Source organism: Protopterus annectens, chromosome 1.part0 (genome assembly GCF_019279795.1).
Source record: "Protopterus annectens isolate FY-2018-M chromosome 1.part0, PAN1.0, whole genome shotgun sequence".
In the NCBI taxonomy this organism is placed as follows: Eukaryota; Metazoa; Chordata; order Ceratodontiformes; family Protopteridae; genus Protopterus; species Protopterus annectens.
Window position 1 is genome coordinate 11,139,223 of NC_056725.1, and position 24,304 is coordinate 11,163,526.

The 24,304-nt window shown below is 42.6% G+C and overlaps 1 protein-coding gene across 1 annotated transcript in view; it reads right to left on the reverse strand.

Annotated features, from left to right (window-relative positions):
• Window positions 1–24,304, reverse strand: part of DHX34 (DExH-box helicase 34) — a 1,598,514-nt gene that overhangs the window by 1,352,315 nt on the left and 221,895 nt on the right. The window contains exon 3 of the mRNA XM_044078772.1: window positions 18,129–18,383. Within this exon, the coding sequence (XP_043934707.1) occupies window positions 18,129–18,383 (255 nt within the window). The remainder of the gene's footprint in view (window positions 1–18,128; window positions 18,384–24,304) is intronic.

The following is a 24,304-nucleotide window of genomic DNA, read 5'->3' on the forward strand; positions in this document are numbered from 1 at the left end:
ACAGAGCATGGTGCTACAAAAATCCTTTCTGGTGAGATAAATGCTACTAGAAGAAACATCTTCCATTAGAGTTATTTAAAGGTTTGCCATGGATGCAGGCTCAAATGGAGATTTTTGTGATGGCCTCTAGTACAAAATTCACATCCAAGCAGGAAACAGATACTTAACAAGTTGCAGTAACAGAAAGGTGCCTTTTAGAAGGCTTTGAAAAGTTTGTGACAGGCTACAGATCATTCCTAAAAGGTCAAATTAGCAACTAACTGTACCTTGATAGTGGATAAGCTACAGCCAAAATCAGAGATGTGAGGAAGTACATGATGTCTGCTAAAGGTGCTGAAAAAGGCCAATGTTTTGAAGGCAAAAAGAAATCACTTAAGTGTTAAAGCTAAATATGTATCAAATGAGGTAAGAACACTGCAGATTGCGCTGCTAATCACAAAGGTGGCAAAACAGATCTGAGGTAATTGAGGTGCATTATAGGAAGGAAGATTTCTTAATGCAGCTCAAGGCTAGAGCACAAATTCTGCTGGGTCAAATCCAAAAAGTGACTCAAGGACCCATGTTGGATTGAGCAGACTGAATGAATAAGATCCTCAGATGACTTAGCCATCCTTCAGGAAGGTTTGACCCAAATAAATAATTGATGCCAAAATCATGGAATGATACTAAATGTCAAAAAATGGATTATTGTTATCTTTTGAGAAGTCATCTATTCCAGGGAACTGCCAAATTAACAATACGCCTTTAGGAGTTGACTCAGTTGTTTGGAATTTGGGAACTTAAATGAGCAGTGACCTAACTTTTGACATACATGTGTCCAATGTTATAGGAAAGTCCTTTTATACTATACAGCTTGTAAACAAAGGAATTGTGTCTAGATTTATGGATGCCACTGTCCCCCTTTACTCAGCTCTCATTAGGCCAATCATTGAATATAATGCCACCTTTGGCATGTATCTGTCTCCGGACACATGCAACAACCGGAATGCTCACAGATACCTTACTACAAGGGCACAAGACCTAACCATGTCCTACATGGACCGACTCAAAGCCCTGTCACTACACTCTGTATAACAGGTCACCTGTATCTGTCACACAAATAATCCTCTGACCCAATACCAATGGATTTACTACACATCAGCAAGTCAAATGGCATCAGAAATACTAACAGAAAATGTATCCCAGGACTGCCCCTTTGCCTAATGTACAGAGGCAGCTCCTAAATGTTTGAGTCTTTGCATGTGTCCCCTCAAATTACCTGTGGTATAATCCCAGTTATTCTCATCATGGGCAATATGTAATTATCAACTATGGGATGGGTAAGGCCAATTGTTAACCAAATGGGACTGGTTAATTCCTTTAATCAAAAGGAAAATTTGCTTGCCTTAAAATGGCCCTCAAGGTCACCTAGTCTAGTACCTACCAATGAACCTATCAAGACTTGCTTCAGAATGCTACCACTTCAACATACACAGAAGAAATGCCTGCTGTAGTCACATATTGCAACAAAATATTCCCAGAGAAGTGAAACTTGGTGTGTCTGCTCAGTGGTTGGTGGCAGATGCAGGCAAAAAAAGTGATTAGCTTGGCTGAAAGTGGAAAAATAGTAAACAATTTGACTCATGAATGTAATGCAGGGATATTAATCTTTCAGAGTTACATACAAAATAAGGGGCAAGCACAAACCTAAAGCTAGAAATTTGTTGGGACTGGCTTGAGAGAAGTTTTTTTTTTGGGGGGGGGGGGGGTTGTACTACAGAAATCTGAACAAACTGGGATTTTGTATGTTTGCCTTATATTCAGTGTGGGTTTCCTTAAGACATTCTGATTCTCTCACAGCTGGAAAATATGCTTAGTGACTACTCTAGATTATCCCTGCATGTGGTCCTTACTGTTGCTATTGTGACCTGGGATATGGCTGGAAAAGATATGGCATCCAAGAAGTGTAATAAATCAACCTACCCAGTTTAAAAAAAACTTTCAGAAATTCTTCTAAGTGGGGTAATGTGTGAGCAATGCTGTTTCTAAGGAGAGTATTACTATTATTACTGTGCATTCTAAGGACGCTCAACAACTTTATGCCCTTTTGCAGAAACACACTGAGATAGGAATATGCACTGCTACACTCAATCTATTCCCAGCCTATGGAATAAGTTAACACTACAGGCCAAGCAAAGTCTACCTTTAAGACTGGTCTTGATGACTGAATGGGAAGACAAACTTACACCAGGCTTATCATGTATGGCCCTGCTTGATTTGGGAGGTGGGCACTACTAAAACTTTCAAGCATATCTTCTTAAAGGTGTTTATGGCTGGGCATCTTATGGGCTCCACAGCCTTGTTTAGTATTGTCCCTACCTCCCTAACTGGTCAAGAAACCGAAACTATTCACAGCAGTACAGGATGTACAGGATGAATGGAAACCTATGCAGGATGAAAAGACTAATATCAGATGAGAATGTATAATGCAGGTTATAAACTCTTCATGCTTTTGTGGGCCCCCAGTCTTTCCTCAAACCTAAAGCACACCCCCACTGAGCACTGACTCATCTGTATAGTAGTTTTTGGCATCCAGGGATATGGGGTATGGAAGGCGAGAGATGGGGACTGTGATGAGTCAGAAAATGTTACCAGGATTCACACCTTCAAAATGAGCTTGCTTGTTAGTAGCACGGTCTGCCTGGTGTTGTGTGCAGCAACTCCCAAAGACACCGGAGTGTGAATTTAGCTTACAAAGATATTTATGTTACTTAATGTTTGTTAACCAAGGTAGAGAACTGATAAACCTACACTACTTTCAGACACAGGATAGCAAAAACACAACCAAAAAACAAACTGATCAATATCACTAAAACAGTGGTAACGTGAGAGGAAGCACGTAGACAAGTAAATCGAGACAGTACATAGCATAAATGAACAATCATACATGTGATACAAAAATCCACTCAGTAAAATGGGTAAAAAGAGTACCTCTAACACTACCTGTGGCATCACGTAGTATAATGTTTATATGTAGAAAATAACATACCAAGAACAAAGTTATTTGCAATATATACAATGTTGAGCATAAGTTGTGAAGGACAGCAAGACATGAGTCAAACTTAGGGGAATAAGTTAAAGGTGCGGGACAAAAAAGAGAGAGGAAACAGTGTCTGTGGTTCAAGGGGGATGTGTACAGAAATCTTACCAACCTTAGATAAATCCCAGCCATACTACAAGAGTTTGAGGACATTTATAGGTAAGCCAGGGTGCACCTATATGATGAAGCACCATATAAACATAGGACATCATTGACCCATCAAACAAGACCCTTATAGTGTGCCTGAACAAGTTAAGTAGACAGGAGATGTTGGATGGGGGGGGGGGGGTAATTCAAGAGTTCAGTAGTTTATGTTGGATCTGGGGGCAACTGAAGTCCAGTAATTTATGCTGGATATGAGAGCACTTCAGGAGTTCAGTAGCTTACTTCTGTTTTAACATGTCTCTTGGCATGCTTTAACCAAAGGATATGACAGTTATGAGCTGAGCACAGGATTGGAATTGCCTATATATAATAAGGCCTTAGTAAGTTTAATACTATTGGTTGCCAAAAAAGCAATTACTAGAAAATGGAAATAACTATAATTGAAGTATTGAATATTGTTAAACAAATAAAAGAACTGGAAGTGAGATCTCTAGATAACAGCAAACTATAGAAAACAAAAACAAAATAAAACCATAAAAACATTAAACATTTTCTATACGGACCAGCTCAAAGCCCAGTCAGTATATTCAATATCCTAGAAACTAAGAGGTGACCTGTGTCTGGCACACAAGGCATTCTCAGACACAATACTGTTGGATGTACTGCGTATCAGCAAGTGAAATGGCATCAGAAATACTCAGTCTAGAGATCTAAACCTCTTCTGCAACATCAACAGAACAGTTTGGAAGGACAGGTACATCTCCCAGAACCAGTTGCTCTGGAATAGCTTCCCCAGCTACATAAAACAAAGTTCACCCCTGTCCACATTCAAACGCAACTTGGATCTATGGACGGGAAACAGAAAATGTATCCCGTATTGCTAATGGACAGAGTCAGCTCTTAAATGCTTTATTCCATGCACAGACCTCCTCAAATTATCTATGGTATGATCCCAGTTATTCTCATTAAGGATAATGTATAATTATCGACCATGCACTGTGTAAGGCCAATCTCTACCCAAATGGATAGGTTAACTTGAGTACAAAAAGGGAAATTGGCTAGGTTTTAGATGACCCTCAAGGGCAGCTAGCCTAGTACTTACCTATGAACCTATATGGTATGGAGCAAATTACTTAAAAATAAATAGAATTTGTCAAAACAATACTTGCAGAATAATGTTCAGGAGGAGGAGTGTGGTTTAAGAAAAAACAGGAATTGTACAATATATGTAATGCTGGAGTACAGAGATGTCAAATTCCTGTCACACTGCACGAAAGTTCTGGAAAGAGTGATTGATAAACAGATACACAAAGTAGTAGAAAGTAAGATGGGAGAAGAGCACTTCAGCTTCAGATCAGGATGCAGCACAACTGCCCCGATGTTTGCAATGAGACAGACAGTTGAGAAGACATTAGAGATGAGGAAAGCGTCCAAATGGGCATTCCTAGACTTGGAGAAAGCATATGACAAGGTCCCAAGAAAGCTGATTTGGGCAGTACTTTGGTGGCTCAAAGTCCTAGAAACATTGATAGAATTAGTGCAGGTTATGTACAAGGACCCAAAGACTGAAGTCCGAACAGTGCTTGGTCTCAAAGAGCAGTTCCCAGTGGAAGCGGATGTATACATCATGGTTCAGCTCTGAGCCCACTGCTGTTCACACTGGGGATGGACCACATTAGCAAACAGGTCACAGGGGACAGATCAAGAAAGTTGCTACATACAGACAATGTGGCACTACAGGCAGACTCTGAGCAAGAACTTCAGTAAGGGATAGGGGAATGGAATGCAAAACTGAAGCCACGTAGGATGAAACTAAGTACAGATAAGACAGTGGTAAGGACAGCAAATTGGGGAAATCAGAAGAAGCTGAGAATTGAGGCAGAAGGGAAGAGAGTGGAACAGGTTAACAGCTTCAAGTATCTGGAAGGTGTGGTTGAGGAGAAGGGAATGAATGAAGAGGTAAAAGCCAGAATCAAAGGGGCTGCAGCCAAGTGGTATAGACTGCCAGGTGTAGTGTATGACAGAAGAATGCCAAAGAAACTGAAAAGTAAGGTAAACAAAACAGTGGTGCGACTAGTATTACTGTATGGTACAGAAACTTGGACAGAAATGCAGAGCAGATGAGAAAGCTAGAGGTGATGGAAATGAAGTGCCTGAAATGGGTAGTAGGATGCACACTATGGGACAGATGAAGAAATGAGGACATGAGAGCAGAAGCCAAAGTAGCTACATTTGTAGAAAAGATAAAAGAGAACAGATTATGGTGGTTCAGGCACATGTGCAGAAATGCAGAAGACAACCTGGTGAAGAAGATTTGGGACAGGCAGAAAGAACATAAGAAGAAACGAGGGCATCCATTAAAGAGGTGGATGGATTGTGTTTGAGAAGATATGCGACTGTCAAGCATGAGTATCAAAGAAGGCAGGAGTGTGGCACTGAACCGAAAGAGATGGAGGCAGTTAACGCAACACACCCCAACCCAATGTAGAAAATGGCAAAAAGGGGGCTAATGATGATGATCATCATGTTTAGTATTACAAGAGGAACTTGGCAGGAGTGTCCATCTTTACTCTTACTTTTTGCTTTGCATTTAGAGCCATTAATGTAATGCTGGAGTGTATGATAGTTTTAAAGAAAGACAACATGCATGGGATAATGCATGAAAAAATGTATTGTAGTTTGTTTTCTGTTAATGTACATGTACCTGTGTCTTAAATTATAATTTAATAAACGTGTTTAAAAACAAAACATGTCTTATGGCACAATATGAGCTATTAAAAAACATATTGATTTATTTTTAATGCATAGTAATAGCATACATTCCTGATACCTAGTCTTAAAGTCCAAAAAGCCAGCAACTGACAGGAGGGTTGGGTTGGTAGAATGGGTGGAGGGGAGCCACCAAAATTATCCAAAGTTGACAAGCAATTGCCAAGACCAGCCCTGCTGATCTTAATATCCCACTCTGGTAAACAACGGCTGACATTAAGTGCGATAAGCGATCAAACACTGATACCATCTTTGCTACCTGAATGTTCAGACCTAGTGACTAAAAAGACAAAAAGGCAACTGGAATATAAATTATACAATATGTTGTGCTAAACTAGTATTATAAAGTGCTTAAGTGAAATTTTACAACCATGAAAATGCATCTGGTACAATCATTTGATGGTTCATAACACAGTGATTTTACTAATTTCCTCTATAGTTGGGTCTAAGTCTCTGCGCCTGTAGCCAGACCCTGGAATTCTTTGTTGAGAGCAGCTAATTTTATACCTAAAATGTATGCTGGATGATGGTGATTTAAGATACATGTTTACAATTTTTTTTTGTTATTGTTGTTTACAAATGTTTGGCTGGACATTTGGCTGGTATTATTAACTTCTTGCTTAAATGCATTCCATGTTTTGTAAATGATGTATGATTTACTGATGGCCTTCTCCGTTAGATGACTTAACTTGAATGAAATTATGTGGATGGAGGTTGACTTCTTACAAACACTGTTTCTATTCTGTAAAACATAGCCCACTACCACCCTTATCCTGTTTGTGTTGATCCTCTCCCCTTATATTTTGCACACTTTAAAATGGCATTTTGATTTTTAATTTATTTTTATTTGTGGTTTGTATTTTATGATGTTTTGGTTGATTTAAAGTGCTTTACATATGACATGAAGATACTGCATATAATGCAGTAGTTTTTTATGTAGTACATATAGATGTGCTTAGCTGGGGATTATGAGAAAGCACAGTAAAGTTCTCTACAGAAAAAGAAACCAGTTCACTGAAGTGCAAAAAAACAAAAAACAAAAACAGAGTCCAAAAGACTGAAAAGGTAAATACCTAAATCAAAATATGCCAATGGGACACTATTAACTTAAAGATCACATCAGCATCACCATTATCACTAGCTTCTAATCAGGATGAGTCCCATCTGTGCCCACTGTCATGCTAAGGTTGCATAAGATTAGTGCGGTACTCCATTTCACACAAACCTGAGTATGCTGCACTAAGGCTCTGTGACTCTGAAGTAAGGAAACACTAACGAGCAGAGGTGTGAGTGTGCAGTCCCCCACTGGAGGCTACATGGGTTCCATACAGACTGCATTCTTCAGAACAGTAATCTGGATAGTCCGGCTTAGAATTACTGTGTTTTAAGAATCTCTAGTTTAAACCTTTTGATCTCAAAATTTTTCACTGTACTGAGTTGTGTTTCAATCCTCCTCAGGTAACCCAGTATGGATAATGGATACATTTTACTGACATGCCCCCACACTGTATTAGACAAAAAGAGTACAGATAAATATACTACCTTGTACAATATGAGGAAGATGCATTTTTAAGTTGAGTTTATTATTATAGGATAAAAATATATCCTTATACTGACACTAAATTCACATTTAAGTTTAATAAGCATGCACTCATGAATAAAAAGGTCATTACAACAGAGCTACTACTGGTAAATTACATTACATTTAAAGGCAGAACAAAACAATATGCCTATCAAGTCAGTCCTTGTGAAAGCCTTAACTTTCTACTTCCCCTCATCCCTACATTCCCCCCAAAACCTTTTACCATTTATCTTATGCCCGCTTGAATGTCTCTGAGGTATCCTTCTAGCATTCACTCAGGTAACTCCCATTAGTAAAAACTAGTTCAAGAGATACTGGGAATAGTTAGCACCTACTGTCTGTCTCATGTTAGCCCCATGTCTTTGTGTTCAGAAATGGCCTTTCAGATCTCCCTTATAAAATCTGTTGTGAATTATACTCCATTCCACTTACCCCCCAGCTCCACCCCCCACTTCTGGTCATACGTGTTCTTAACTTCTAGCATCTGGTCATGCACCAACCCCCCACCCCTATCCAACAGATCTTTCAAGTAGCATTCCTCTAGATTCATTCCAGCAGCTGATGCCCTTTTCCTTATGCGGTTTACACAAGTCCATACAACATGCAAGTTATCTGACCAAGGCCCTGCAGAGTGGAAAAATCATTTCTTTTCTTTTAGGTTTATAGGTTGGTACTAGGCTATCGACCCTAGGATCTATACAAGCCTAGCCAAACAATTCCCCGGATATTTCTTCCCACAATAGTTACTTCCCTGGACCCGTCTAGCAGGGTGACTGACGTGATCCCCGGGGTGAATTTCCGATCTCCCATCCAAACTTCAAGGTTCCTTCTGAAGAGGGCCAAGGAGGCGCTCTGCTTGACATGTATGGGCAGTCTATTCCAGAGTATGGGGAGTCTCTGGGTCAGGAACCTATCCCTCCAGCATGTTTTGTTCACTGTGATGACAAGGTTTAGATCCCTGGAGTGTATGGCTCTGAGGGATTGGGATTTCTTTAAGTGGAGCATATCCAACAGCTCAGGGTTTGACATGGTCTTGTATGTTAAGCAGAGATAGTACAGTTGTGTACACTTACCATAAATGTAGATGTTCAAGTGTATTCACTGTTGCAGTCATTACTTTTGGGTAATCTGCTTGCAGGTTGCCCTCAGTCGGCCTGATTAAAAAAGTCTTGGGTCCTGTGTCGGTTGCTGTCCCTTCTTCCATGACATCAGGTCAGAGGCATAAAACATGCAGCTGACGCCATTACATCAGTTTTTCTTGCCCCAGATGTCAGGTGCCCCCCTAATGGGGAACAATTAAACATAAAAACACAAAGGTATTCCTCCAACAAAAAAGCAAATACACCAAAAGGCTTTTAAGCATAGTAAAGGAAAGTAGAAGTATAGCCAGAAGAAGTTAGGGGGAAGGAGGGGGGGTAACCAGGACTGCAACAGTGAATACACTCGAACATCTACATTTATGATAAGTGTACACAACTGTACTATGTTCTTCATGTTTCACTGTTGCAGTCATTATATTTGGGTAGATTCCCAAAGCTAAGGTTGGGAGGAGGAGGAGTTTAGATAGCATTAGGAGCAGCTATAAGGCCCTGCAAGATTGCAGTGGCAAAGCCAGCTCTGGATTTAGAGAAAACTGGCAAATGGTAATACTTAGTATACGTGTGTACAGAACTCCAGGTAGCCTCTGAGAAAGGCTGTAGAAGTAGATGCAGCCCTGGTGGAGTGAGGTCTGATCCCCTGGGGGATAGGTTTTCCATGGTGCTTATAGCAGAAATTAATGCAATGGCTTATCCATTTAGAAATGGTTTGTTTTGAAATAGCCTTCCCCTCTGCCCCTGCAGCAAATGCTACCAGCAGTTGTTCAGATTTTCTTTGAGGTGTAGTTAGGTTGGCAAATGAATGGACTGATTTAGAGCCACACTGGATACCACCTTAGGCATGAATGATGGATTGGCCATGAGTGATACCCTGTCCACATGAAAGATGATGAAAGGCTCCACTGCCATAAGGGTCTGTAATTCAGATACCCTCCTAGCTGAAGTAATTGCTAAAAGGAAAGCTGTTTTCCAAGAAAGAAATTTTAAGTCTGCTGCTGGCTTGAAAGGAGGGAGAGTGAGTTTCTCCAATACAAAGTTAAGGTCCCAGGTTGGGGTTGTAGCTCTCCTGGCTAGTCTCAAATTTTTGGCCCCTCTGAGGTACTGCTTGAGCAGTGGATGAGATAAGAGTGTTATAATGAGCTGAAATGGCTGAGGTGTGGATTTTAATGGAGGAAAAGGACAGGCCCTTGTGAAGCATCTCAGTTAAGTATTGTAAACTCTGAGGTGAATTGGGTGCTGCTGTGCTCATCCCTTGAGATTGGTTCCAGGCACAGAATCTTTTCCATTTTTCAGCATAAGATTTTCTAGTACTAGGCCTCCTTGCCTGTAAGATGACATCCATCACAGGTTTGCTGAGGGATGGTAAGGGAAAATTTAAGTAATTAGCCAGACTGCAAGGTTCAGTGTTGGAAGCTGAGGGTGCAGAATCTGGTTCCCCTGCTGAGACAGCAGGGAAGGAGTCTGAGGCAGGTGCCATGGAGATAACCGTGACACACTGCACAGGAGAGGGTACCAGTGTTGGCACAGCCAGTCTGGAGCAATCAAAATCATCCTTGGTTTGTCCTGTTTGACTTTTAGTAGTACTTTGGAGAGCAGAGGCAGCGGGGGGAAGGCATAGACTGATAGGTTTTTCCAGCTGAAGGACAGAGCATCCACTTTCCAGGCTTGTTTGTGGGGAGTCCTTGTGCAAAATTTGTCCAACTGGTAGTTCTGGGGGGAGGCAAACAGGTCTATATTCGGGCTCTCCCATTCGCTTGTCAACATGTTGAAAATCCTTGGTTCCAGTTTCCACTCGTGTGGATCCATAAGGTTTCTGCTTAGTCCATCTGCCAGTGCATTTAACTTTCCTGGCAGGAATTAAGCTTGTAGGTGCACTTGGTAGCTCAAGGCTGTGTTCCACAATGCCATGGCTAGTCTGCAGGGGGGTAAGAATGTGCACCCCCCTACTTGTTTATGTACCACATAACCGTGGTGTTGTCCGTCACTACCATTGGTTGTCCTGGAAGAATGTAGTCCTTGAAGGCTGTCAGAGCATTCTGTTCAGCTAACATTTCTTTTTGATTGATATGCAGGTGCATTTGACTTGGGTTCCATTTGCCCTGAATGCACTTCCCTGCCAGGTGAGCCCCCCATGCCTAGTCTGATGCATCTGTTGTTAGGGTTTAGGCGGCAGGGGATGGTGTGAAAGGTAGTCCCTTGTTTTGGTGGCAGGCATCTGCCCACCAAAGGAACTCTAGACGTAGGCAAGCCATGATAGGAATCATTGTTTCTAGGCTGTGAGAATGTTGACTCCATAGGCTTTTTAGATACCACTGTAGTTTCCTCATATGCAGTCTTGCATATGGAATCAGAAGAATGCAGGAGATCATGAACCCCAAGGCTTGCAGTATTTGTCTTGCAGATAGCAGAGTTTTTGTGGCCACTTGTTTGAAGTAGGTTGTCAAATGAGTTTGCTTTTCTGGCATGAGGTAAGCCATCTGGGAAGTTGTATTCAAGCTTGCTCCCAGGAATGTAATTTGTTGACAGGGTACCAGTTGTGATTTATTTTCGTTTATGGTGTACCCCAGACAAGTTAGAACCCTTTTTAAAAATGCCAGATGATTCAAAAGTATGTCCTGGCTTTCTGCCTGAATTAGACAATCGTCCAGGTATGGGTATATTTGAATACTTCTTTGCCTGAAAAATGTAATCACTGGAGCTAGGCACTTTGTGAATACCCTGGGCCCAGTAGATAAGCCAAAGGGCAGTGCAGAGAACTGATAGTGCATGTAGCCTGCTTTGAAGCATAGGTATTTTCTGGTAGATTCCCAAATTGGGATGTGCAGGTATGCTTCTTTTAGATCTAGTGTTGCCAACCAGGTGTCTTTGCCTAGCATAGGAAGTAATTGGTGAAGAGTCAGCATCTTGAATTTTGGAATCTCCAGAAAGGTGTTTAGAGTAGACAGGTCCAGGACAGGATGCCATGAATTGTCTTTTCTGGGTACCAGGAAAAGTCTTGAGTAGAAACCTTGTCCCTTTTCCTCTTCTGGTACCAGTTGAATAGCCCCCATGCTTAAGAGAGAAAGTACTTGTTTTGGGGCCTCTGCCCACTGATTTGGGGGTAGGTCCAGCCACCCGCTTGGTGCTGGCAACATGTGAAAGTGAAATTTGTATCCCTGGGACACTATATTTAAAACCCATTTGTCCTGGGTAATGAGTTCCCAGTTCTTTGCATGAAGAGCAATCTTTCACTCCAAAGGGACAGTCAGTTGAAAGTGCTTGGAAATTTTAAAAGGAAGTCATTGAGACAGTTTACCATAGGGGGGAGTCTTATTATTCCCACATATAGAAGTTGAGGCCACCCACTGCTTAGTTCTGTGTCTTCCCTGGGACTGAAACCTGGGATTTTTGCTGTGTCTGGGTTTCGCTTGAGAAGACCTGGAAGGGGCTGGAAAGGACCAATTCTTAGAAGGTCAGTGTCTACTAAATCTAGGAGGCTGAACTTGTAAAAAATCTTTAACGGTTTGCATAGATTTAGCTTTATCTTCCATCTTTTTAAGAACTTCTTCAACCTTGTTGCCAAACAGGCGGTCCTGATTTAAAGGAGCATCCAACAATTTAGCTTTAACATGATCAGGCAAAGATTGCTCCTTAAGCCAAGCATACCTTCTAAGCACAGACCCAGTAACAGCAGCCCTGCAAGAGGCCTCTAAAGAATCAAAACCACATTGCAAAGTATGTTTTCCAACTTGTTCAGCAGAATGCATTAAATCCTGTAAGTCTTTATTTTCCACACAGTCAGGAATCAACATCATTTTCTGTTTAAGCAGTCCAATAACATGTTGCTGATATTTTAACATATGAAATTGGCAGTTTAAAGCTCTAATTGCCAAGGTTGCTGAAGTATAAACCTTTTTACCCCATCTATCCAGCGCCCTGGAGTCTCTATCAGAAGGGGTAGGATTTTTAGCAGTAGAAGCCTTAATGTCTTTGGGCTCCTGTGAAATAGTCTCTGGATCCGCAATAGTATTTTTGAAAAGGAACTTATGGGACCCAGGGACCCTGTACTATCTGTCAGGTTTACTGGGAGCAGGAGGCAGGAAATCAGGGGCCAAACTGGATTCTGAGAAAGCATCATCAACAATGTCTAGTACAGGAGGAATAGCAAAAGGCCTATGCTGAGGTAGGAGAAGGAAATCCCTAAGCCTCTTTTTTGAATCAGAAAATTCCTGGCTTTCCCAGTGAAAATGCTCAGATTATGTAAGGATTCCACAAAAGAAAAAATCCTCAGGAGGGGAAGCAGAGGGAATAGAGTCCTCTGCATCAGAATCCTCATATGTAGGTAAGGACAAATCCAGGTCATCAGAAGAGTCAGAAAAAATACAATCCTGATCAGAAGATTCATAATCAAGCTCAGCCCTAGGCCTCTTGGGGGGTGACTACCCCTGAGTTATTAGATCATCAGCCATTTTTATCATTTTTTGTTTAGGCATAGAGGTCTGAGCATGTGGCCTGGGCGTCGGTTTTTTAGACATGGATCGAGATTTAGACCTCATTAGTGAAGGAGGTGTTGATTTAATATGCAAGTCCATAGGCCTGAATACACCCTCAGAAGCCGGTCCCTGCACAGCGGCTCCGGACCCATGCAAGGTAGAGACATCCGCAGGTTCCATAGTTGAAGTATCTCGCGACATACCGGACTCCAATGGGTCCCAGTAGAGGCCTGCGAATCAGAAGTAGCGGGTATCAGGGGTTGCGAAAGCGCCTCACTGAGTACCGGCGAAATGGCGACTGGCTTAGGAGAAGAGTCGTAGGCAGTTTTGGACCTTGGCGGCCTGTCTCTGTCTTTATCTTTGCATTTTTTCAGAATTCCAGTAGACGGATTGCTAACCGATGACATTTCTGGATAATTAAACCAAGAATCAAAATATTTAAAGGCAAAAATATACCGACGACGGATAGTGCGCTGATTAAATAAAGCACAAAACTGACAACAAGGTACGTCGTGGTCAGGGCCTAGGCAAGGAATGTAGTACGAATGAAAATCTTTATGAGGTATTTGCTTTCCACAAGTAATGCAATTATTAACTTTTACTGACATCGGGAAGAAGCAAGAAAAAGTTTCCCCAATGGGGTACTTAGCTTTAAGTTGAAAACTTTGTTTCTGAAATTTGAAAATGAAACTTTCAGGAGTCGGCCGACCGGCACTTGCGAACTGCTTCTGCTTCACGCACCAGATGGCAAGAAAGACTGATGTAATGGCGACGGCTGCATGTTTTATGCCCTGACGACCTGACGTCATGGAAGAAGGGACAGCAACAGACGCAGGGCCCAAGACTTTGTTAATCAGGCTGACTGAGGGCAGCCTGCAAGGAGATTACCCAAATGTAATGACTGCAACAGTGAAACATGAAGAACAACGGCTCTGAGTAGATGATATGCCACAGAGTATAGCTGGAGTTTTTTTAGACGGTCAGCATAGGGCATCTGCTTTAGGCCTGTGATTCTTTTAGTGAGGTATTTATGTGGCCTTTCCAGCTGTTGCAGATGTCTTGTGAGGTACAAATGGGGAGTTGTACTCTATAATGGGTCTAATGAGGGATGAGTACAGTGGGACAATGACCTCCTTTTTTCTGGATGAAAAGCCCTTAGTGATGAGGTGTGCCACATAGAAGGATTTCCTGACTGTTGTGGCGATGTGGTTATCGAAGGTGAGACCACTGTCCACCTGTGTCCCTAAGTCTCTCATCACACTTTCGGTGTTTAGTGTACTGCCACCTATGTGGTAATTCATGGGTACATGTTTTTTCCCAAAGGGGATAATTATACATTTCTTGGCATTAGGCTTGAGCCCATGGCTCTGGCACCAAGCATCTGTTTCTGTAAGGCCCTTTTGTAGAATATCCACATCATTTGGGGATTCAATAATGGTTCCCAGTTTGCAGTCAGGTGTGAACTTTGTTAGCCAGAGTCCCTTAGTGTAGCCCTGTACTTCAGAGAAGCAGATGCCAAACAAGAGCGGTCCCAGCACTGAACCCGGAGGTACTCCACTTGTCTGGAGCTGGATTTGGAGTCGGCTACTTTTTCAGTCTGGGTTCTGTCAGTACGCCAGTAGGCAACCCATCAAGTGATGAACCACCTGAGTAAACTGTCTGCTGCCACTGCTGACCTCTTTGTTCCCAGCAGTCCAATCCACATGTGATCAACACCCCCGATCCTTATCCTGCTCTGACAGCATCAGTTCTAATCCTCCCAGCTGATACTTCACAACAGATATGTTGGAAATCCACTTCCTCAGTCCTGGTCTTATCCCCCAACCACTGTAGTTTTTCTATACAGCTCCTGTGTGAGGGGCCAACTCAAAGGTCTTGTTCAATACCAAGTAGACTACATCTACTGGTAACCCCCTATAAAGTTTACCTGTAATTCACTAATCTTCTGCTAAGATTTGATTGACTTAATTTTGGCCATATTGCTGTTGCTATATTGGAGAGTCCCCTAGAAATACTGTCAGCCTTTTCATCCAGATTCTATCTACGACCTTCCATTCAAGAATGAGTCTGTTAGTTTACTGAATCATTTTATATATTGAGAGACAGGACGTTCAAGGTACACAGTCAATGAGAATGTTCTTGTTGGCTGGAAATATACTATTCTTAACAGCCTACTTTACTATTTTTGACCACTTAATATTTTATAGGATCATAGGAGATTATTAGGCTAATGGCCCTGGAGCCCTTATAAGTCTAGCCAAGAGTTTACCCCCAAAAAACAAACCTCAGTCAGAAGCTGTCCCCCCCCCCCATCAGTGAAGGATATCGGTGGAACCCCTGGGACAAATTTAAGGTTTCCCATCCATTCATCACAGTTGCGCTTGAAGAGGGTCCCAATGTACTTCGTTTGACGTGTATGGAGAGTCTATTCCAGACACGGGGCAGCCTCTTGGAGACAAACCTGTCTCTCCAGCAGGTTTTACTAATGTCACATATTACATTTAAGCCTTTTGATCAGGTAATACGCAAGGAATTAGACTTATGGATATGGAGCATATCTACCAGAGCAGGGTCTGAGATTGCCTTGTAGCCGAGACATAGATCACCTCTGAGCAATCTGCATGATACCGAGAAGAGTGATAGTGATTTGAGCCTGTCCACATACGACAGCTGTGGGAGGCCATGGATTCTATTTGTGAGGTATTTCTGTGGCCTTTCCAGTTGGTGCAGGTGTTAGGAGAGGTACATATGAAGCAGGGCGTTGTACTCAATGACTGGCCTAATGAGAGAAGAGTACAGAGAGGTAATAACCTCCTTTTTTCTTGATGCAGTCCCTTTACTTATGAGATGAACCAAGTAAAAGGCTTTTCTGACCACTGCCGGTACACGATGGTCAAATGTGACATTGTTGTCAACCTGTGCACCCAGGTCTCTCACCACAGGTTGTGTGCATAGGGGGTTGCCGTTGATGTGGTAATCAACAGGGGCCATATTTTTGCTGAATGGTATGATGATACTTTTTTTGCAATTAACTTAAGGCCATGGCTTTGTTACCAGTCAATTGTTGCTGTGAAACCCTCTTGTAGTATGTTAACATCATTTGGAGAGTCAATGACAGCACCCAACTTACAATCGTCTGCATACTTAGTCAGCCACAGGCCTTTTGTCTTTGCCTGGACCTTTGAGAGGTAGATGCCAAACAATAGGGGTCCCAAGAGGACAGATCCCTGGGAACACCACAAGTGACAGGTCTGCTGTCGGAGGTGGTGGCACCTATTTTGACCATGTGGGTCCCATCAGTGAGCCAGTTGGCCACCCACCTGATGAGAGAGGGATTTACGCCAAGTTGTGTTAGCTTTTCGATGATGCCAGAGTGGAGGATTGTGTCGAAGGCTTTGGCCAAGTCAAGGTAAGCTGTATGTACTGACTTTCCCTCATCCAGTGCCTTGGTGGTAGTCTCAAAAAAGATAACCAGGTTTAACAGGCAAGATCTGCCCTTGACAAATCCAAACTGGGTGGGGTCAAGTGCTTGGAGATTGCCTATGTCCTTGTTTATGAGGTCCATAATAATACACTCCATTGCCTTACAGATCAGACTTCTCAAGCTAGATAGTTTCCAGGGTCAGTAGTGACCCCACCTTTGTGCAAAGGGATGACAATGGCAGTTCTTCACTCTGCTGGAATGAAGCCTGTACTTGGGCTATGGCTGAATAAGTTGCTCAATGGTGAGGCTAGGTCTTGCTAGAAATGTTGCAGAATACAGCCTGAGATACTATCAGGTCCCATGGAAGCTGTGTTCTCTGCCTTGGATAGGGCCTTTAACACTTGATCTATGGAGATTTGAGGTGCAGGGCAAGTATCGGGGGGGGGGGGGGACAGAGGGGTGAAAGTTGCACTTAAACTATCTGTTAGTAGGCTGGCTATGTCAACAGGATCAGTGTAAGTGGTACCGTTAAGGTCCAATTCAGAACAAACATGAGCTTTGCCCTGGAGGTTTCTGACATAAGTGAAAAAGGCTTTGTGGTTAGCCTTTGTTTTGGAGGCTAGTTTCGATTCATAACTGATTTTGGAGATTTTCACTAGTGATCTAATTTGCTTGTTGAGACTAATTAGGCAGTTTTTCTAATTGGGAATTTGTGCCTTTTTACCCTTGGACAACAGTTTCTTCCTTTTGTTGTAAAGCCTGTTGATAAAGGATGTCCACCAAATAGGTTTGTATTTCCTTGAGGAGCAGGTTTTAGTTCTGCTGGGTATAGCTGAGTCCATGCAATTGTACAGCTGCTTGTATACTGCAGTGGCATACTGTTCAGTATGTTTGTCTGCATCCTCTGAGGGAGGCGGTGGTGTGAAGCTGCTGATACCCTCCCTTAGAAGGTTGTAGTCAGTTTTTGAGAAGCTTTTTAGCCTGGTTATGGTTGGGGGGGGGGGATTGGACGGTATAGACACTTCGAAAGACACAGACCGATGGTCTGATCTCAACAGGGAAGAACGTACTATGGGGGTGGTGCAGTGGTTGCCCGTGTTGGTGAGACCCAAGTCTAGAATGCTGTCTCCCCTTGTGGGGGATGATACAAGCTGGTCTAGTGTATTAGACCTGATGAGGTCAAGGAATCACTGGGTGAGTGCATTACAGCAGGAACAGTTATGCATTATGCAAAAAATATTAACAGATAACTAACTGCTTTCAATACAAAGACTGACGCACTGTATGCACAAACACGTTTAATACTAGTCAAGTGTTGGAACATCACATTTTGGGCTTTGATGATGTTCAGAGATGTGAAATTGCATTTCACTACCTCTACTGCCTTAGGCAATAATGATCCAGAAGTTTTAAAAATGGCTTAATTGTAACAAGGTTTACAAGTATGCAGAATATGGATTTCAAAGCTAGTCATGACTCCAACAAAACCAAAGAATGCCAGAAGAACATGAATGAATAACTTTGTAAATCTAAAACATTGCTTTTGACTAGTCCACACTTTCAATGGTTAATACACAAGATGGCTAATCGTACACTGTACCTTGTCTTGTTCAGCAATGGATAGAGTACTATAGAGTGGCAATACAATCCAACGTTTTGTGTGAGAGGCGTATGTCTGGATGGCCTCCATTACTGTCGATATCTCAGACGTTCCACTCAGAAAGATTAGAAGATCACCCCGTTCCTCTGCAGGGTACCTGACATCAATTGACTGCATTACTCTCAGGTATGGTTGTGGATCAAGTTTATCTGTTTTTGAAGTCGATTCTTGTTGTGGAATAGGCTGATAGTTGACCTAGAAGAAGAGTATTCCAAAGTTTCACTTTTGTGTAGCAATTAATAAATTAGAATTGCCATATGCTAATATTACATTGAAACTATAAGGCAATATCAAAGTACCTAAAAGTGTTAAAAAGACTGCCTCTGTATACTAGGTTTATAACATATTCTCTGAACTCTATGTACCTCAACATGTACTGTAGTGTAGCAGGTATATTTATTACAAGATAGGCAGTTTCATACAACACAGATGTAAATCTTAAAGCTGCAATACTGACATACAATAACTGAAAGGCATTATACTACAGAAAATCTGCAATCAGTAAAATATAGATTCATTATATATTAATACAAGACAAAGGATTTGGGGCTGGCGATTAGAATTTGATATAATGGTTAATGTGCTTACTCACAGAAACAAGGTAGTGGGTTTAATTCTCACTTTTGAAAGAGAAATTATCTAAGCCTAAAATAGCCCACAAGGACAGCTAGCCTAGTATTTACCTAAGAAACAAACTGGCATACATTTATGGGGTGGAGAAACGAGAGTGAGAAGCATACCTCTCAACTGTCCTCATTTGAGTCAAATTTTAGCTCTCTCCCTCTTAATCACTCCTACATTTGGTGATATTTGGAGAAAATGTGGTAAATTATACTTAATAAATACATTTTTTACTTAAAAAAAGAATGTAAATTAATATACATTTTCTGATGTCAATATCCCATGTTAATAGTACTAATATTTTAGGTGTCCTTGACTGACCCTGATTATTTCTGGATTTGTCCCCGACTGTTTGAGGAGGCATGGGAGATAGGGTCTATATTATATACTGAAAGTTTTGAAATTTCGATGCTCGTATAATCGACCATATATGAGCGAACTTTCAAAACTTCGAATACATAATAAAAAGAGCCCCCCTGCACCTCCCACAAGCCCTGCTACGTAAATATACCAACTCCAACTATAGTGAAGTGAGATTGCTGTAGGGAATATTTCCCTTTACTTCACTGTAGTGCGATCTCGGAGTTGGTATATTTAAGTAGCGAGGGTCTGAACTAACATCCAGAAACTCTCTCTGCTGCTGCAATAGAACAAGTCATCTAAAGTATTCTATTATAAGGCAATAACTAGAAGCATTATATTGCTTATTTATATATATATATATATATATAGAGAGAGAGAGACAGATCGATCTCAGTCTCTCTCTCTCTATATATACATATACACATTTATATACACACACACACATATATATATATATATATATATATATATATATATGCACATATATATATGTGTGTGTATATATATATATATATATATATATATGTATATATGTATATATATATATATATATGTATATATATATATATATATATATATGTATATATGTATATATATATATATATATATATATATATATATAAATATGTAGATTGTGGTGGTGGTGCTGCGGTAGCATTGTCGCCTCATAGCAAGACGTTGTCCCGTTCGATTCTCAGCTACAGCGTCTTCTGTGTGGAGGCATACGTGAATGGGACGTGCCTTCGTTGAAGTTTGTGCATCAGGGCTGGTAACCCGGTACGTAAAAATCCACTACCAATCATTAGCGGACCGGAGTTCCACTGTGGCGACCCCTAACTGGGAAAAGCCGAACGACACAAGCAATATATATATAAATATGTGTGTGTGTGTGTGTGTGTGTGTGTGTGTGTGTGTGTGTGTGTGTGTGTGTGTGTATATATAAAATAGCATGGAAAATCACGTAAGGAGGCTTTATGGACAAGGCCTGAATCTCTGACACTCTACGGGCAGAAGTGATGGCTACTAAAAAGATAGTCTTCCATGACAAATATTTCAAATCACATGCAGAAACTGGCTCGAAAGGTGGGAGAATAATGCATGAAAGCATAAAATTTAGATTCCATGGGGTATAAGGAGATTTCACAGGTGGTTTGAGATGAAAGGTCCCTTTGAGAAAGGCTTTGGATAGTTTATGAGACATTATGTTTAATCCTTCAAAGCCAAGGTGAAAATTAGAGATAGCAGCAAGTTGTACCCGAATTGTTGCTGCTGCAGCTCCTTTATTTAAAAGTATAGTCAAAAACTGTAATATGCAGGAAATTGGAGCTTGGTAGGGATCAATGTCATTTTGAGAAGCCCATATAGAAAATCTTCTCCATTTGCTAAGGTATAGCTTCCTAGTAGAGGACTTACGAGAAGATATCAATATATGCTGTGTTTCATTTGAGAGGTTACAGAACCTGGCTATGTTGCGAATTGGAGCAGCCAAGCTGTCAATTTCAGGGACTGAAGAGAGGGATGAAAAGCCCCCGATGAATGCGTCAGAAGGTCTGAAACTGGGTCCAGAATCCAAGGCTCTTCCAACTGATGAAGTTGAAGGAAGGGGAACCAAATCTGACGAGGCCTTTTGCTTTCTGCAAAACTTTGGGTACCAAGGGAATTGTGGGAATGCATAGAGGAGACCCAGAGGCCAATTGTGTACGACTGCGTCCCTTGGGGCTTCTCCCGGAAGAGGAATCAGGGCAAAGTAGCTTCTGCATTTTGTGTTCATGTGGTTGGCAAAAAGGTTGCAGCAAGGCTGGCCCCACCTGCGGAAAATTCTCTCTGCTGTCTCTTTCTTGAGGGACCATCCGTGAGGCAACAAAATTGCCCTGCTCAATTTGTCTGCTATCACATTGGATTTCCCCGGAATGCGCATTCCTATCAGAAAGTGCGGGGTGGGTGTAGCCCACTGCCATACTCTTAAGGCCTCACGACAAAGGGGATAGGACCTGGTTCCTTCTTGTTTGTTCAAGTACCAGACCACCGACATGTTGCCCGTCTGAATCGCAATTGTTCCCACAGGAAGAGAGTCGTGGAAGTACTGCAACACTACAAGTACCACTCTCATCTCCAGGATATTGATATGCAGATGTGTCTCCTGTTCGGTCCATGTGCCATGGGCTGTTCTTCCCTGAAAATGCCCCCCCACCCTATCAGGAAAGCGTTCATTGTCACTGTGGCCACTGGTGAGGGCAGGACAAAAGGACAACCTATCATTACATGAAGAGAGGTCAACCACCACTGAAGATCCTTTTTGCATGTGTTTGTGATCATTATGAGATGAGACATTGGGAGCTCTTGGCAAGACCATTGAGTTAATAACAGCCATTGCAGAATCAAAATGTGCATGCATCCCAACAGTATCGCTAATATTGCAGCTGCCATCATGCCCAACAATTTTAGCACTTCTGATGCTGGAGCCTTGTCTTTGGATATGATTTTGTGAACCTGCTGACGTAGTAGTAAAACTCTTTCTGCTGGAATTCTCAAAGTGGTGGTGGTGGTGTCCAATTCTGCTCCAATAAAACAATATGCTGCAATGGCGATAAGGCAGATTTTTCTGAATTTATTGTAATGCCCAGATGATTGCAAAGAGTAAGAGTGGTGTCTCTGGCTTGTATTAACTGATGCCTGGTGGTGGCGGTGAAGAGCCAGTCATCTAAGTAAGGAAACACCTGGAATCCTAAATGCCTCAGGTGAGCCGTGACCACTGCCATACATTTGGTGAACACTCTGGGGGTTGTAGTGAGACCAAAGGGGAGGACTCGAAACTAGTAATGATTGGCTCCCAGCCAGAAGCGCAGATGATCCCTGGATTGGGTGGCCATTTTTATATGATAGAACACATCCTGTAGATCTATCAAGCACATCCAATTGTCTTTCCCTAAGAAGGGAAGTATCGACTGAAGAGTGGCCATCCAGAACTTCTCTTTCTTGACAGATCTGTTTAGTCTGCTGAGGTCCAAAATAGGTCTCCAGTTCCCTGCCTTTTTTGGAACTGAAAAGAATCTTGAGTAAGTTCCGGATCCTGTCTGGTCTGCTGGGACTGGTTGGATGACTCTTTTTCTTAGCAATGTTTAGACCGCTACTGTTGCTTGTTCCCTGTAACAGGGTGAAACGTCCGGGATTTTTGTTGTCAATGGAGGGGGAGTGGCGAAAGGAATGAAATATCCTCTGGAAACTATACTTTGTACCCAGCTGTCGTTTATTTTGAAGAAGGTGTCTGGATACAAAGATAAGTGACCCCCGACTGCCTCCAGAGCAGGACAGTTGGGCCTCCTTTCAGGAGCGCTGGTAGGGCTTCCCAAAGAACTGGTCTCTGTCGTCCTGGTTTTGCAGACCCCTCTGCCGAGAGGGCAGCGTCTTTCATTATTGCCCCCTCCTCTGCCCCTGGAGGGGGGTTCACCTTGTGTGTCCTGAAAGGCTCCTTGGGCTTTTCGAACCAAATCTTTCCTCCCTTGTGAGCCTTGGGATAGGGTTTGGTAGGGGTGGAAAAACAGACTCCAACGACAGATAGAGCCTTTCCTTCCTGCTCATACCTGGTCAAAAGTTTACTTAACTTTGGGCCCGAAAAGGGATAAGCCATCAAAACGGGTGTTGACAAAGGATGACTTAAAGGGCTCCGCAAAAGAACACAAGCGCATCCAGGAATGTCTCCTAAGAGCAATTCCTGTACCCGCTGCCCTACTTGTCCCATCAGCTGCATATGAAATGAGACACATGGACGAGTTCACTATGGAACTGAGGGCAGCAAGCTGGGAGGAGACTTTATCTGAAGCTTCTGCAGCTACTGTACCCTGAAGAGTATCTCCAAGCTCTTTTAGTAGATCTCTTTGCAGCCTCATAAAATGAGTGAGATAGTTCAGTGAATGCAAGGCAAAAGTCGCTGAACTGTACGTGCGCTTCCCATATCTATCCATGATCCTAGAATCTCTGTTAGGAGGATGTTTAGAGGAAGAAGTTTCCGACATCTCCTTTTTGGTGGCTGCTGCCACCACCATGGCATCAACTGGCACTCCCTTGGTAAGGAAAGATTTTTCCAGGAGGGCAGAAAAAATGTACTAGGCTTCCTAGGGATAGGCTCCATGGTGTCCGGAGACTCCCACTCTCTTCGCGAGACCAGCTCCATGAGCTCATCGAAGGGCGGAGACACCCAAGAGGTGGTGGGTTGAGACCCAAAAGCTTTCTGGAAACCAACTCATCTTCAGTAGGGTTGGTGGACTGCCAGCCACACCTCTGCCTAAGAATTTCTAATATCTCAGCAAATGAGATATTCTCAGAGGGGGACCGTGGGGACCCTTCTGATTCATCCAAGTCGGTATCGGATGAGAGAGACTTCTGTGGGGAGTCTAAGTGCTTCCTCTTACAGATTTTCTTCCTGGAAACCTCATCAATAGGAATTTCTGGTGAGGTCTCGGAAGAGCAGGGGCCACCCAATGGGGCTTCCTGAGGCTCAGGGTCTCTATGCTTAGAAAGGATCTGTAAAGCAGAAGTGGACACAGGCACCTTTGGGGAAAAGGTAGTCGGACCTGAAGTTGTAGATGTCTTAGGAGACATAACTCTCCTCATGGCTTCAAAGGCACCTCTGCTCCGATGAGAAGGGACTGTTGGATCCGAAGAAACCACCAATCCCCTGGCACCGGCACAGTGGGCTTCGAACCAGAAGTAGGAGCCGAACTCATCCGAACTGAGGCCCTGAGAGGCAAAGTCGGAACTGACATGTTGGTCCGACTATCCTCCCCAGATCCAACAGGAGAGTGTCGGCTCCTAGACTCCTCGATCGGCGCCAAGGAAGTCTGAGTAAACAGAACCGAAGGCACTGGAACAGGCGTCGGCACCGAGGGCTCAACAATCATCAAGTCTGACTCCTGCATCTCTGAAGGACCGGTATGGCTCAGAGGAGGAAAGAAGTTGACGGCATTACAGTCTTAGGTTCCGAAACCACCTGGGTCGGAGCAGACAAAAATTTAGTGAACGCCAGTGCCTGTAGCAACTTCTGTACCACATGATCCACATCCAAATCGGACAGGCTGATCGAGGACTGAGATGAATGGATGGATGCAGGTACTGACTGTAGAACTGGTGATTTT